At 39.6% G+C, this 16,087-nt stretch overlaps 1 protein-coding gene across 1 annotated transcript in view; it reads right to left on the reverse strand.

The window, feature by feature from the left end:
* GABRR3 (gamma-aminobutyric acid type A receptor subunit rho3) overlaps positions 1-16,087 on the reverse strand; it is a 55,042-nt gene that overhangs the window by 27,683 nt on the left and 11,272 nt on the right. Inside the window, exons 2-3 of the mRNA XM_073009605.1 lie at positions 14,955-15,067; positions 7,119-7,186 (exon numbers count right to left, since the gene is read on the reverse strand). Coding sequence (XP_072865706.1) covers positions 7,119-7,186; positions 14,955-15,067 — 181 coding nt within the window. The remainder of the gene's footprint in view (positions 1-7,118; positions 7,187-14,954; positions 15,068-16,087) is intronic.

Consider the following 16,087-nt stretch of genomic DNA (forward strand, 5'->3'; position numbering starts at 1 on the left):
TTTTTCCAATGATAATCAAATTTTTCTTGAACTAGTGCATATCATAGAACTTTGGCATTTATTATACAAACAAAGGATACATTTCAGTAAACTCTGAATGAGTCACCAATTAATTATGAGCTAGTTTGTCCTAGGTTCAGAATAGAGCTATCTTGATTTATGGCTCTGGATTAATCAAGGAACATTAGCCATGTGTAATTTTGAATTAGGGTGAGGGCAAATAAACCGAATGGTTCTTTCATTAACATAATACAAGGAATTGTGTGGGTTACTGCACAGAGTGCCTTAATAAGCATATATTTAGAATTAGATGCTCTATCTGATCTGAAGGTCACTAGGCAAACATTGAGTTTATGCAGTCGAATAGCCGATGCTGGTGCATGTCTGTGATACAGCAAGTCACCACACGCTGGCGCTATCATCAGGAGCAGGCCAAAGAGCATTCTGGGAGGAGGGTGAGACAAAACTTAAATGGATAGAAAGTGAAGTTAGGGTGGACAAGAGAGTAGAAAGATGATAAATGAGAAGCAAAAACAAATAGACAAAGCAACAAAGACAAAAAAACACTAGTGGGAGAGGGCGAATCACTGACAATTAGAAAGCATTTTCAAAAGGGGCATGTGAACCCAGTCCAGTTTGATCTGATAAGGACTAGCACAGCTAACCTTATTCAGGGAGTAAAGATGATGTCCAGTTCTGGGTGCTGCTGGTTAGAAACAATAAGGATTTTAGATGCAAACTGCGTCATTCAGAAATGACTTGGATAGGCCGGACGCGGTGGCTCAAGCCTGTAATCCCAGCACTTTGGGAGGCCGAGTCGGGCAGATCACAAGGTCAGGAGATCGAGACCATCCTGGCTAATACGGTGAAACCCCGTCTCTACTAAAAAAATACAAAAAACTAGCTGGGCGAGGTGTCGGGCGCCTGTAGTTTCGGCTACTCGTGAGGCTGAGGCAGGAAAATGGCATAAACCCGGGAGGCGGAGCTTGCAGTGAGCTGAGATCCGGCCACTGCACTCCAGCCTGAGCGACAGAGCAAGACTCCGTCTCAAAAAAAAAAAAAGAAATGACTTGGATAATATGCCAGGAGAGGAGAAATAAAAGGTTGATCTCAGAGCACAACAGGCTTGAGGAAATATCAGTAAAAGAGCTGCCTTTGGGTAGGAAAGCGACAAAATCTTCTAAACCAATCTTTTTTGAGTAGCGAGTCCTCTTAGTGCTGTTCCCGTTTGGAGGGGAATGGCAATTGAATCTTTAAGACTTACACTGAACTGAAATAAATATTGAATTAGATAATGATAAAGACGAGGCAGACCATTAGCTGAAGAGTTACAGACTGAAACCAGGTGTAATGGGTCATAGAAGATTTTGTTCAGACCTTTCTAGAATTTTTATGTGTCCTGAACTTTTCTTTTAGTGATTTGGAGGAATCACTACAAATAAAATATGAATTAAGGATACAGATGAAAAGATTATTTGATTTTAGTGATTGATATTTTCTAGGTCCCTCCCTTAACAGCTGTTTGTTCACTTTCTGTCTCTTTTTATCTTTAATTGTGGTATTTGCATTATTACAAAAATAATACATAGACTCTAAATTTTAAAATTTAACACTCTGAAAATCACTATATATGCTAGAGTTTATGTATCAACAATACTTATTCTAAAGCATGTATAAAAACAACTTTTGAAAGCTTTATAAGAACGCACATGTAAAATACTCCAGAAAATGGAATGAAATTCAAGGATTCATGTACATAAAAATGGCCATCAAATTAGTAGATTGGATAAATGACAAACTAAATATTTTCAGATGGAAAATGGAGTTTGAAAGAAAATAACTTTTCCCAATTCATGGAAGAGGTACTCTTTGGTTTGGTTTTATTAAAAAAACAAACAGAAAACCAGACTGCCATGTTTAAAGTAGGAAACAAAGGACAATAAGCATCTGGATAAGAGCTGTGATCTCAAATGACTTCAAGGACCAGGTGGGCAACTTTAATGAAAGAAGCAGCCTGACTCTAGAGCAAAGCAAGGCACGGGCTCCAGGACAAACTGGAGGGCACAGGCCCCATCTGAAGGCATTCAAACTTCTTTTTTTTTCTTTTTGAGACAGAGTCTCACTCTGTCACCCAGGATTAAGTGCAGTGGTGCAATCTTGGTTCACTATAACCTCCACCTCCCACGTTCAAGTTATTTTCCTGCCTCAACCTACTGAATAGCTGGGACTACAGGCATGTGCCACCACACCCGGCTATTTTTTTTTTTTTGTATTTTCAGTAGAAACAGGGTTTCACCATGTTGGCCATGCTGATCTCAAACTCCTGACCTCAAATGATCTGCCCACCTGGCCTCCCAAAGTGCTGGGATTATAGGCATGAGCCACGGCTCCTGGCCTAAACATTAAATTGTTTAGTACTTTGGGTAGAATGGAGAAAAAAACTAAAATTCAAACCAAACCAAACCGAAACACATTCATAAGCTGCATCTTATTAGTAGGTACCAGTTAGGGCCTTTGTCATTAACACTTGAAGGTGGTGTAGTATTGACAGAAAATGAAAGATCCATCTAAAGAGGATGATGAAAAAGACAGCAACTGAGGAGAAAGAAATGAGATGGAAAAAGCAGTTTAAATATAAAGACACGTGGCCATTAGGTGAGATCACGTGATAGAGTTTGGATGTTTGTTCCCTCCAAATATTGTGTTGAAATGTGATCCCCAGTGTTGGAGGTGGGGCTTGATGGGAGGTGTATTAGTCCATTTTCACACTGCTATAAAGAACTACCTGAGACTGGGTAATTTATAAAGAAAAGAGGTTTAATTGGCTCACAGTTCTGTATGGCTGGGGAGGCCTCAGGAAACTTACAATCGTGGCAGAAGACAAGGGGGGAAGAAAGCATCTTCTTCACAAGGTAGCAGAAGAGAGAGAGAGCATGTGCAGGGGAAACTGCCACTTTCAAACCATTAGGTCTCACGAGAACTCTCTCACTATCACAAGAACAGCATGGGGGAAACCGCCCCCATGACCCAATCACCTCCGTGAGGTCCGTCTCTCAACATGTTAAGATGAGATTTGGGCGGGGACACAGAGCCAAACCATACCAGGAGGTATTTAGGTCCTGGAGGCAGATCTTTCAGGAATAGCTTGGAGCCATCTTGTTAGTAATGAATGAGTTCTCAATTATTTCCCATGACAGTCTTCTCCCTTCCTCATCCCTGCTACCCGGAGCTGGTTGTTGAAAGACCCTAGTACCTCCCCTGACCCCCCATTCCTCCTTCTCATGCCACGTGATGCCTGATGCCCTTCACCTTCCACCATGAGTGGAAGTTTCCTGAGGCCCTCACCAGGAGCAGATGGCAGTGTCATGCTTCTTGTATGGCCTGCAGAACCATGAGCCAAACAAACCTCTTCTCTTTATAAACTGCCCAGCCTCAGGTATTCCTTTATTGTAACACAAACAGACTAAGACAGCAAGGAAACAGCCATTGAAAATTTGAAGCTATAAAGGCACTCTTTCTTTGGGATAGAAAAACAAACTAAAGAGCGCTCAACCAAACTCTGAAACTACATTAACAAATTAACAGAACTCCTCCCTAACTCATTTTATGAGGCCAACATCATCCTGATACCAAAGCCTGGCAGAGACACAACAAAAAAAGAGAATTTTAGACCAATATCCCTCATGAACATCGATGCAAAAATCCTCAATAAAATATTGGCAAACCGGATCCAGCAGCACATCAAAAAGCTTATCCACCATGATCAAGTGGGCTTCATCCCTGGGATGCAAGGCTGGTTCAACATACGCAAATCAATAAACATAATCCAGCATATAAACAGAACCAAAGACAAAAACCACACGATTATCTCAATAGATGCAGAAAAGGCCTTTGACAAAATTCAACAACCCTTCATGCTAAAAACGCTCAATAAATTCGGTATTGATGGAATGTATCTCAAAATAATAAGAGCTATTTATGACAAACCCAAGGCCAATATCATACTGAATGGGCAAAAACTGGAAAAATTCCCTTTGAAAACTGGCACAAGACAGGGATGCCCTCTCTCACCACTCCTATTCAACATAGTTTTGGAAGTTCTGGCTAGGGCAATCAGGCAAGAGAAAGAAATCAAGGGTATTCAGATAGGAAAAGAGGAAGTCAAATTGTCCCTGTTTGCAGATGACATGATTGTATATTTAGAAAACCTCATTGTCTCAGCTCAAAATCTCCTTAAGCTGATAAGAAACTTCAGCAAATCTCAGGATACAAAATTAATGTGCAAAAATCACAAGCATTCTTATACACCGGTAACAGACAAACACAGAGCCAAATCATGAATGAACTTCCATTCACAATTGCTTCAAAGAGAATGAAATACCTAGGAATCCAATTTAAAGGGATGTAAAGGACCTCTTCAAGGAGAACTACAAACCACTACTCAGTGAAATAAAAGAGGACACAAACAAATGGAAGAACATACCATGCTCATGGATAGGAAGAATCAATATTGTGAAAATGGCCATACTGCCCAAGGTAATTTATAGATTCAATGCCATCCCCATCAAGCTACCAATGACTTTCTTCACAGAATTGGAAAAAACTGCTTTAAAGTTCATATGGAACCAAAAAAGAACCCGCATTGCCAAGACAATCCTAAGTCAAAAGAACAAAGCTGGAGGCATCACGCTACCTGACTTCAAACTACACTACAAGGCTACATTAACCAAAACAGCATGGTACTGGTACCAAAACAGAGATATAGACCAATGGAACAGAACAGAGTCCTCAGAAATAATACCACACATCTACAACCATCTGATCTTTGACAAACCTGACAAAAACAAGAAATGGGGAAAAGATTCCCTATTTAATAAATGGTGCTGGGAAAATTGGCTAGCCATAAGTAGAAAGCTGAAACTGGATCCTTTCCTTACTCCTTATATGAAAATTAATTCAAGATGGATTAGAGACTTAAATGTTAGACCTAATACCATAAAAACCCTAGAAGAAAACCTAGGTAATACCATTCAGGACATAGGCATGGGCAAGGACTTCATGTCTAAAACACCAAAAGCAACAGCAACAAAAGCCAAAATTGACAAATGGGATCTAATGAAACTAAAGAGCTTCTGCACAGCAAAAGAAACTACCATCAGAGTGAAAAGGCAACCTTCAGAATGGGAGAAAATTTTTGCAATCTACTCATCTGACAAAGGGCTAATACCCAGAACATACAAAGAACTTAGACAAATTTACAAAAAAAAAACAAACAACCCCATCAAAAAGTGGGCAAAGGATATGAACAGACAGTTCTCAAAAGAAGACATTCATACAGCCAACAGACACATGAAAAAATGCTCATCATCACTGGCCATCAGAGAAATACAAATCAAAACCACAATGAGATACCATCTCACACCAGTTAGAATGGCAATCATTCAAAAGTCAGGAAACAACAGGTGCTGGAGAGGATGTGGAGAAATAGGAACACTTTTACACTGTTGGTGGTATCGTAAACTAGTTCAACCATTATGGAAAACAGTATGGCGATTCCTCAAGGATCTAGAACTAGAAGTACCATATGACCCAGCTATCCCATTACTGGGTATATACCCAAAGGATTATAAATCATGCTGCTATAAAGACACATGCACACGTATGTTTATTGCGGCACTATTCACAATAGCAAAGACTTGGAATCAACCCAAATGTCCATCAGTGACAGACTGGATTAAGAAAATGTGGCACATATACACCCTGGAATACTATGCAGCCATCAAAAAGGATGAGTTTGTGTCCTTTGTAGGGACATGGATGCAGCTGGAAACCATCATTCTCAGCAAACTATTGCAAGAACAGAAAACCAAACACCGCATGTTCTCACTCATAGGTGGGAACTGAACAACGAGATCACTGGGACTCGGGAAGGGGAACATCATACACCGGGGCCTATCATGGGGAAGGGTGGGGGGGAGGGATTGCATTGGGAGTTATACCTGATGTAAATGACAAGTTGATGGGTGCTGACGAGTTGATGGGTGCAGCACACCAGCATGGCACAAGTATACATATGTAACAAACCTGCACGTTATGCACATGTACCCTAGAACTTAAAGTATAATAAAAAAAAAAACCACACACAAATTAACAGAACAAGAGTGGGTAAAAAGGAAATATATCTGAAAACAAATATGTAGGTGCTTATATGTATAAACTAGTAATGGTATTAACTATTCTTTCTTAGAACAAAACAACTTGAAAAACCTAAAATCACTTAAATAACAAATGTCTCTGGTAATTATGTAAACAAGGAAGGTGATCCTAAATTGGGAACAAAGAAAATAAAATGGAAAATTATGGTTGATAATATTAAAACATAAAAATAGCTAAAGTGGTTAAGGGACGGGAAGAAGAAACAAAAAAGCAAGGCATGCAAAATGTCGTAAAAGACAGAAAAAGGCTAACAGGAAGGTTGAAGATAAGGGGTCAGTTTCAAGTTTAATGGATATTTCATAGAGTGAATAATACTCTAGGAAAATACAGATGCTTCACTGCAAAATTAAATAATGGCAGTCTCTTTTAGATCTCTAGAAAAATATAAGGGAATAGATAAAATTTTAATTAAATTTTTAGTCCCATGAATTTTAAAAAAGTATTTGTCCCTCTGCTACTGGTTGTCTACAGGTAAGCTAAATTAATATCATTTGACATATTTGAAAGCAGTCCATCAATGCTGGTTCAACCGTTTATTATTTTATGGGCAAAGACTCATGATTTGGATTTCATATTGCACATATAGTACGGTCATCCTTCTGTTTATACAATTGTTCCCAGTTCTTGCTACCTAGGTAAACATATCATGATGTTCTACAGTGTTTCACCACTAGAAAACCATTAGAAGGAAAATAGAAAAGTAGAAAGGAAATGAGAATTGTAATCAACGATAGAATGAAGTAGATAGAAGAGAGCAGAGCAATCATGACCCTATTATTAAGCAAAGTAGGAGACATAAATAACATACATAGTTAAAATGACTTATTAAAACACTAGTGATTTTGACACGGCCGAGTTTCTGTCTTTTCAGAAAAAGAACAATATCCCATGAAGAAACTTACCATGTTAGTCTCTGAAATGCTGTCAATGCTTTCAACATGGACGTCTATACCTACTGGCACTGGGGACCCTTCAGAAAGAAGAATGGGTAAAATGCTGAGAAATGCATTATAATCATTTTAAAACCATTCAAAACAGAGAGATTAAGGCTCTTGCACAACAACTGAACTACTTTTAAAGTTTTTTAAAACAACAAATTTCTCCATTTTTTATTGAATCAGTTATTATACACTCAATTATTATAATAAAGGCACATGCGTAAATAAATGGTATTCCAAAAATCATTACTCATTTGCTTGAGATCATGTCAATATTTGCCTTCTATAGTATAAAGTTTTTTTTTGTTTTTTAATTTTATTCTTTTTACCTACTAGTGATTTTAAAAGGAAAACTGTTTTCGAAAACATGTCTTAAGAGTATGTAGAATTATGTAGTCTATATGATGATAATGGTCATATCTCATAGTCAGGGAGTGGCATAGAATCCCTGACATGGGCAATGTTGGAACTTTTTCTCTGCTGTCAAAAGTATCAGCCTTTTCCATTTGTGCTGTGGTTGGAGTAGAGGAACACAGAGGAAATTTCATAGAGATTGAAAGTACAGTGCCACACAGGGACACCACAGGATCAGATTCAGAAGTGTCCCTTTGCAGGTCAGCAGCAACCACAGGCTGCATTTGGGAAGAAGCAAATATCCTTAGAAATCCATTTAATGAGATAATACTGAGAGTCAGAATTGGAGCAATTTCAGACAAAGCACTGCTGACACTCGTACAGTTGAGTTGCCCAGAATCAGGTTCATGGGCCCAGAAAACCTGAATGACAACCCAAGAGAATCCAGACTAGACTGGCATTTCCTAGTTACACCTAACAAATGATTTCACCACTTCCAGTGTGAGGTGAAATTGATGTTAATAACACCAACATTTAGTTTTGTGATGGAAATGTTATGTATATATGTGTTAAAATAATTTATATATTTATATATGTAGTCTTTCATATGTTCTCTTTCCATATAAGCCATTCTCAATTAAACCTTATTGTCTATGTTTCAAAAAATGCTTTCACTTATGGTTGAGAACATATAAATCCTGCCTAAATGGATCCAAGATGGTTGTATTAATCAAGATTCAAAGATTTAGGCCAGGCATGGTGGCTCCCGCCTGTTATCCCAGCACTTTGGCAGGCCGAGGTGGGCAGATCGCTTGAGGTCAGGAGTTTGAGACCAGCCTGACCAACATGGTGAAACCCCATCTCTACTAAAAATACAAAAATTAGCCCGGTGTGGTGGTGTGTGCCTGTAATTCCAGCTACTCGGGAGGCTGAGGCACGAGAATTGCTCGAATACAGGAGGCAGAGGCTGCAGTGAGCCGAGATGGCGCCACTGCACTCCAGTCTGGGTGACAGAGCTAGACTCTCTCTCAAAAAAAGAAAAGAAAAAGAAAAAAGAAAGGAAAACAAAAGAAAAGAAGATAAAAGAAACAAAGAAAGATTTAGAGGAGTCAAGCCTGAAAAGCTTCCTTCATGAGGCTGAGGCTACGTAAGGCCTGGATGTGCTACGTGGAACAGGTATGCCTATAATTCGACAGCCCTTTACATGCATAACACTATAGAAACCCAAGGTATGTCTTGTCAGTCCCTGTATCTTTTCTGTGACTCTTCCAGGAATTAACTGATGTCACTTTCACTTTATTAACAAATTCCCTTTTTTGGATCCTCAAGTCCGTGCCCTCGGTACCATTTTTTTATTTTGAAGGTTTTCAGTTGGCTAGGCACAGGGATGGCATGCAAATACATTCCTGCTTCAGGCTTCTGGAATACCTCAGTTGCATCTTAACTTCCATCTTCTTCCTGATATGTTGGATCAATTACTATATATCCTACAACACTAATTATGACGATTTTTTTTTTTTTTTGAGACAGAGTTTCACTCTGTCGCCCAGGCTGGAGTGCAGTGGCGCGATCTTAGCTGACTGCAACCTCTGCCTCCTGGTTCAAGCGATTCTCGTGCTTCAGCCTCCCAAGTAGCCAGGATTAGAAGCATATGCCACCACACCCAGCTAATTTTGTATTTTTAGAAGAGATGGGGTTTCACCACGTTGCCTAGGCTGGTCTCAAATGCCTGACCTCAGGTGATCTGCCTGCCTTGGCCTCCCAAAGTGCTGGGATTACAGGCGTAACCCGCTGCACCTGGCCAAATTATGACAATTCTTACATGGTGTTTAATGGTAATTTTGATTAAGCATTAACTTGGGAACATCTCACTATTATTCCTTCATAGGGTTCTGCTCTGGTGCTTTTTTATGTGTATGTACCTTTTTTCTTGAATTAGTAGAATTATCAAAAGAACAGTTCATGAAAATCTCTTCGCCATTGCTCCACCTGGTATTTCAGATTGACTAAATCTTCCCAATAATTCCAAAACTCCAAGGGAAGAAAAAATTTGGAAAGGTCTTGGAGGAGTGGCAGAATGTCCCAAATGAAGTTCTAGCATTAAAGTCACTCAGGCTAGAGTTTGAAACCAGCTCCACAATTGTTATGTGAATGAGAGTAAATAATGTCTCCAAGCTTAGTTTACCTGATTTATAAAATTCGTCTAGTAATACTCACCGTGGAGACTCATTTGAGGATTAGACATAATACAGTTACTGAACTTAGTTGGTAGTCAACAAATGGCATATAATAAATGTTATGACTACTGCAATTAAGCAAAAATGTAAACCTGCCCCTTAGGAATGCAAGCCGCTACTCCCAATCCTACGCACATTTAGATAATGAATCCAATGTTCACTAAAAAAAGAAAAAAAGAAAAAGATACAGTGCTTCTCATCACTTTTTTTTTTTTTAAAGCCAGAGAGCAACTTGCAGTCAGTACCTCATGATTTATAAATAGATCCTAGTTGCTGATAACTGTCTCTACAAGCCTGGGGACAGTCATAAAACTGTCCTCCAAAGACCTATTCATGCCACTGCTGCCCAAGCACTGAAGCCTAAGGGCTGTTTGCAGGCTGATCTGAGATGGGGGTTAAAACATAGCTTGTCTGTTAGGAATGGGTTTCTGGAAATAACTTCAATTTCTTCCTTCAGTCTTCCAGATTTATACTGGTTCTGGTGGGGATGAGCTCTTCCGTTTGTAAGGAAAATGTATGCTCTTGGGTGCTGTCTGGCCTCATTTCTTTCTTTTTTTTTTTTAGATGGAGTCTCACTCAGGCTGGAGTGCAGTGGCGCAGTCTCGACTCATGGCAACCTCTGCCGCCTGGGTTCAAGCGATTCTCTGGCCTCCGCCTCCCGAGGACCTGGGATTACAGGCATGTGCCACCACCCCTGGCTAATTTTTTTGTATTTTTAGTGGAGACGGGATTTCACCATGTTAGTCAGGCTGGTGTCGAACTCCTGACCTCAAATGATCCGCCCACTTCAGCCTTCCAAAGTGCTGGGATTATAGGTGTGAGCCACCGCGCCGGGGAGTCACTTCTGCCTCGTTTGAGCTCCATGCCGCACTGCACCTTATTCATGGGTTTGAGGAACTGTATTATGCTCTAGCGTTCTTGAGGACAGAGTAGAGAGTGAGCAGCATGTAAAGCCAAGACGTAGAATCACAGTTTGGGAGCCAGATAAAAGTTCCAAAGATCATTATTTTTACAAAGAAGGAGCTGAGTCACAGATAGAAGGTGGCAATAAGCATATGGATTAAAATCCGTGGAATTTGTAGCCATATAAACCCGAGATAGTGCCAAACTTTTGTAAATACCTCAACTCCTCATGTAATCTGTAAAACAGAACCAAATATATGGTACCTATTTTATAGGGTTGCTGTGATTATGTGCAAGAAAGCTTGTCAAGTTCTTAGTCTAACTCCATTCAGATGTATTAAAACCAACTTCTTCGTTATCTATTGGCTCAGTAATAAATGTAACAGTGTAAATAATAATTTTTAGGTACTTTTATTAATTCAGTACCTAAAGCATTTAAAATATAGTGAAAATTAAATAAATATTAACCATTATGATGATGGTTCACTAACTAGGTAGTAGTACACACATTTATAATCCTTTTTGTATACGGAAAGATATAGCATCTATTTGGTTTTTATGCAGGCTGGAATAATGAGGGCTAAATAAAAGTTATACATCTGACTTATATAATGCATTTAAAGTTCATTATATAATATATCATCTAATCTTTTAATTATAGTCACTTTGTTAGCTAGAGAGAACTGATTTTAGCTCCACTTGACACGAAGGAGTGCATACTCAGAGAGGTTACAACACTTGCCTGAAACCCAAAGTTAGTTAATGATTGGAAAGTAGCCAGATCCTTCTGGCTCACAGTATAGTCCTCTCCTTTGACAAGCAAAGACTGTGCAAGCAGCTTTTATAACTTTAGCTTTTGTCTTGACTCTGTAGCCACTATCTACATACTGAAATGATTTCACTTTGAAGAAACAAAGAAATTATCATCTATAAAACTAAAACAAAAAGCCCTTAGTTATGGGAGATGTAAAAGGTAGGGAAAACATAAATAAAGAAAATGAGCTGCAATTTATAACCCAAGTTAAACAAAAAGCTCCCCTAAATTTATATCCTCCTGTTTCCACATAATGAGTCAATTAATCTTCTAATGCTTTATAAAAGTAAAAAACACTGCAGTAGCAGCTGGTTTTAATGTTAAAGCTAATTAGGAAAACACATTAAGGCAAGAGAAGTGCTGAAGTTACATTTAGCTCAAGAGGGAAGCACTATGTGCGTGTGTTTGTGTTGCGGACAAGCATAAAGAAAGAAGATAAATTAAAGCTTGTTTTGATATCCTGCAGTCTGATTTCCCCAAGGAAGGCAGCCGTGAGAACAGAGAAATGGGTCACCGGTAGAAGTAGCTGCTCTGACCAAGACAGGCAAGAGAAGGTTAAGGGTTGTATTTCACAGAGCTACCAGACTGACACTTCTGACTGAATTTATGGATTTTTCTGCTCAAACTGATTAAAGACACAAGTCATTTGGACACCATTTTGCCCCAGTCTATGATTGTCAGAAAAATTTCTTAATCATGGGATGATTTGCACCTGCCACTAAGCAGCACATTTCAATTGCATTTTTAATGACCCCACAAAGTCGCCTCGGGAAAGAAAGTATTTTTTAAAAAATGCGTTTTCGTTTTCAAAAAATATTAAAATGTGTCTCTAACAGATCAAGCAGAGTCGAAATTTCAGGTCAATTTCATGTTTTTCTGGGGGGTGAGGACGAGGTAGGGATGGAGAATGAAGGCATACATGTTTTAAAATAAAAGAAGAGAGTTGGCTCTTCCTCATCTACAGGAGTGCTTCTCAAACTGTAAGATTTAGGGGAATCACTGCAGATTTTTATTTAGAATCCTGGGTTGGGACCCGTGCATCTGCATTTCTAACTCCCAGGTGATTCTGCAGCTGGTCCACGGACCACTTTGACTGTCAAAGCCTCTCTAGACCGCTTGGTTCAAGGTCTGCATTCAAGGATAGTCATTTTTCTCTCAATCTTTCTTCCTTTCCACGGCCTCAAATAATCTCCATAAAAACCCTTTCCTCTAGCATAGGAGCGAATTTAATTGAGGAATCTAACCTGACTGGAATTAGGGCAGGTTTTTGAATTTGTGTTGAAAAGAGTACATCAGGTAGAGAGCTTCCAACTGTGGCTCCGGAGTGGCCAGTTTCAAGCCATTCCTGTGTGACTGGCGCCCCCTGGTGGCCGAAAACCCACGCCCAGGCAAATTTATCGACTGAAGATTCCTGCTTGTTACATGGTGGTAGGGGGAATATTTTAAAGAGCTTTTGTAAAATCACAGAAACCAAGGTACAGAATATCTGCGTAGTAGTTGTAGAGCCTATTATATAAACTTTGGGAAAGTTTGATTGGGGAAAAACAGTCTATTGAGAACGGTCGTAAGGAAGATACATAAGAGAAGTAGTGAAGAAAAGGAAAAAAAGATAAAGAAATAGAGTCTCAGAAGAAAAAAAAGAGACATATCTCTAAACTTGCTTAATCTCTAAACTTAGACATATCTCTAAAGCTTCTTAAATCTTAAATTATGATTCAATAAGTGTGAAAAATGCTCTGCAAAATAAAAAAAATTCAACTCACCATGATTTCATCTGATGCTGATCACCTAATACAGTGGCTCTCAAATTGTGATTCTCAGACCAGCAGCATCACCTAGGAATTTGCTAGAAACGCAAATCGTTGGCCCTACCCAGATCTAGTGCGTCAGAGACTCCGCAGGTGGAACCCAGTAAGCTGTGCCTTCAGAACCCCCAGGTGATTCTGATACTTACTAAAGTTTGAGTCACAAATGTGATGAAATCAAGGTCAGACCTTTAGAATTGGCCAGCACTGTGGCTCACACCTGTAATCCCAGCACTCTGGGAGACCAAGACAGGTGGATCGCCTGAAGTCAGGAGTTTGAGACCAACCTGACCAATGTGGTGAAACCCTGTCTCTCCTAAAACACGCAAAAATTAGGATGGCCTGGTGGCACATGTCTGTAATCCCAGCTACTCGAGGCTGGAGAATTGCTTGAACCCAGGAGGTGGAGGTTGTAATGAACCAAGATTGCGCCACTGCACTCCAGCACTCCAGCCTGGGTGACAGAGTGAGACTCTGTCTCAAAAAAAAAAAAAAAAAAAAAAAACACACACACAAAACTGGAATCAAAAGGATTTCAGGAAATTGAAAAAACAACCAACCACTCCCTAAAAAAACCCAATCCTCAACATAAGAATATTTAACATACGTTTTTGTTTTGCCTGTTAACAAGTTAGTTCTCTGCAGTACCTACATGCCTATTGCGCTTCCCCTGGTCATAACCACATCATGAGAAGAGTATCTCCCGCCCTGAACACTTGCGGTATCCATTATTCATCAGAAGGATGTATCTGTTCTACTGCCAGAGGATCTTGCTTCTAACCCTCATCCATAGTTCCCTCATCTCCACATCTCTAGGATTCTCAAAAGCTGTCAGTTCAGGAATTGTGGAAGTGGAAGGCTCTGTCAATGAAAGAAGAATCAGGATGGATTTAGCTGTAAGTCAGAGAGTTTAACCTGATGATTTCCCCATACCCTGTGTATTGTTGGAAAACTTGGTACCCTCAGTGATGCAATTATGTGTACATTAAGCAGTCTAAGGAGAAGAAAGTCTTTGTTCCAATTATGTACCTGTAATATGAATTTTCATCTTCTTTACCTGCCATTGCAACTCAGCTCTACCACTTTCTGTTTTCATGGCCTTGGGCAAATCTCTTAACCTCTCTAAGACCCGGTTTTCATGTTGCGATATTAAGTATCATGATAGTGCCTATTTCATAGGGTCACTGCGAGGATGGAATAAGATAGTACGTTAAGGAGTATTCTAACACTGGATCAATCTTAATTGCTAGAAGTGATAAATCATTTTTAAAAGACAATTCAGCAGAGTATGTTCAGAGGGAGCCATGGCATTTGCCATACTTCCCCCAAAAGGAGGCATTCTAGCTCATAAAAATATTCAATAAGATTTTATAAATAACATGTATCCAATTTAAGGATTTTAGTTAGAAAATAAGTTGGTGTATAGGCAACATATATCCATTCTCTATTTATGGAACACATACTATTCACTATAGTGTGCATAGTAGGAAAATGAGTTTTTTGGTCAATTTAAAATAGGTAACTCATCAATTGTTCTCACTAAAGAGACAGTGATTGTAAAAGCCTTCTTTTTCTGTTTTAAACTGATGGTCTTTACTTGCATTTTGGTCTTACTTGTTTTAAATTTTCACTTCCATTTTGACAGTATGATGGGTTTTGAGATGAGTTTTGAGAGGATAATACTTACCTCCAAATCCAGGTCTCATTGCAAAATCATTGTCCTCTATATGGAGAAGTTGCTCATATTTCTGAGGCCGCACTTTGGTACTGTCATCTTTCTTCATTCTAGTTTCTTGTTTGCTGTTCCTCCAAAGGGGGGGAAAAAAACTTTTGAGATACATATGCTTCTGGATATTTTGATTTAGGTTAGCCATCTGTGCTCAACATAGCATGTTCTGAAATACATACATAAAAGCTCATTTTCTCAGTTCATATTAAGCCAAATAGCTGTCAACATTTGTTCTTTATTATATAAGTGTGGAGCAAATAAGGTAAACCAAATTTCAGAGCACCTTAAGTGACAAACTCACTTTGGATTTAATGCACAAACTTATATTGTTTCTCAGAATACGGTGTTTAGACCTGGAAAATCCCAATGACCTGAGTGGAGGTGATCAAAACTCAGATTCATGGACTCCTGTCCCAGATCAACTAAATCAGTCCCCTAGGAAGCAGGGCCTAGTAATCTGCACCCAAACAAGCTACCTAGGTGATCCTTGGGGTCACAGAGGCCGAACAATCTCTGCACTATGACAGAAAAGAAAAAAGACCGCAAGACTGTAAACAGATGAAGGCAGTGTTTTACAAAGACTAAATGAGCAGAAAATACAGGGTGCAGGTTGAGAGTGCACCGGGCAGAACTCCCACCGGGGGTTCTACAACCTGAGGGATGCCAATATTTACACCTGAAGCCAGGTCAAATTGTGAAGTAGGTGATGTCTGTTTTTACGTACAGTTCTCTAGGGCAAAGGAAAGCAGGCAGTGGCCTCTAGGCCCTAGGTGTCCTGATTGGGAATAAGGCCCTGTCTCTCCCTGTGTTGGTGAGTTTAGGCAGGTTGCTGGACCACCCTGGTTTGTTTTCTGCACTGTGACACCTACTTCTCAGCGATCCTGTGGGTGTGGAGGGGGAATGTCTGTTGTAGCATAGCTCCTTTGTGAGCGACTTGTAGCAGCCTTCAGAGGGAGACCTCGCTCAGCACCTCCTTCCAGAAAAAGGTGGCAGTCATCATCATCACCACCACCATCATCATCATCATCACCACCGCCACCATCATCATCATCACCACCATCATCATCATCACCACTACCATCATCATCATC

This window comes from Chlorocebus sabaeus, chromosome 22 (genome assembly GCF_047675955.1).
Source record: "Chlorocebus sabaeus isolate Y175 chromosome 22, mChlSab1.0.hap1, whole genome shotgun sequence".
NCBI lineage: Eukaryota > Metazoa > Chordata > Mammalia > Primates > Cercopithecidae > Chlorocebus > Chlorocebus sabaeus.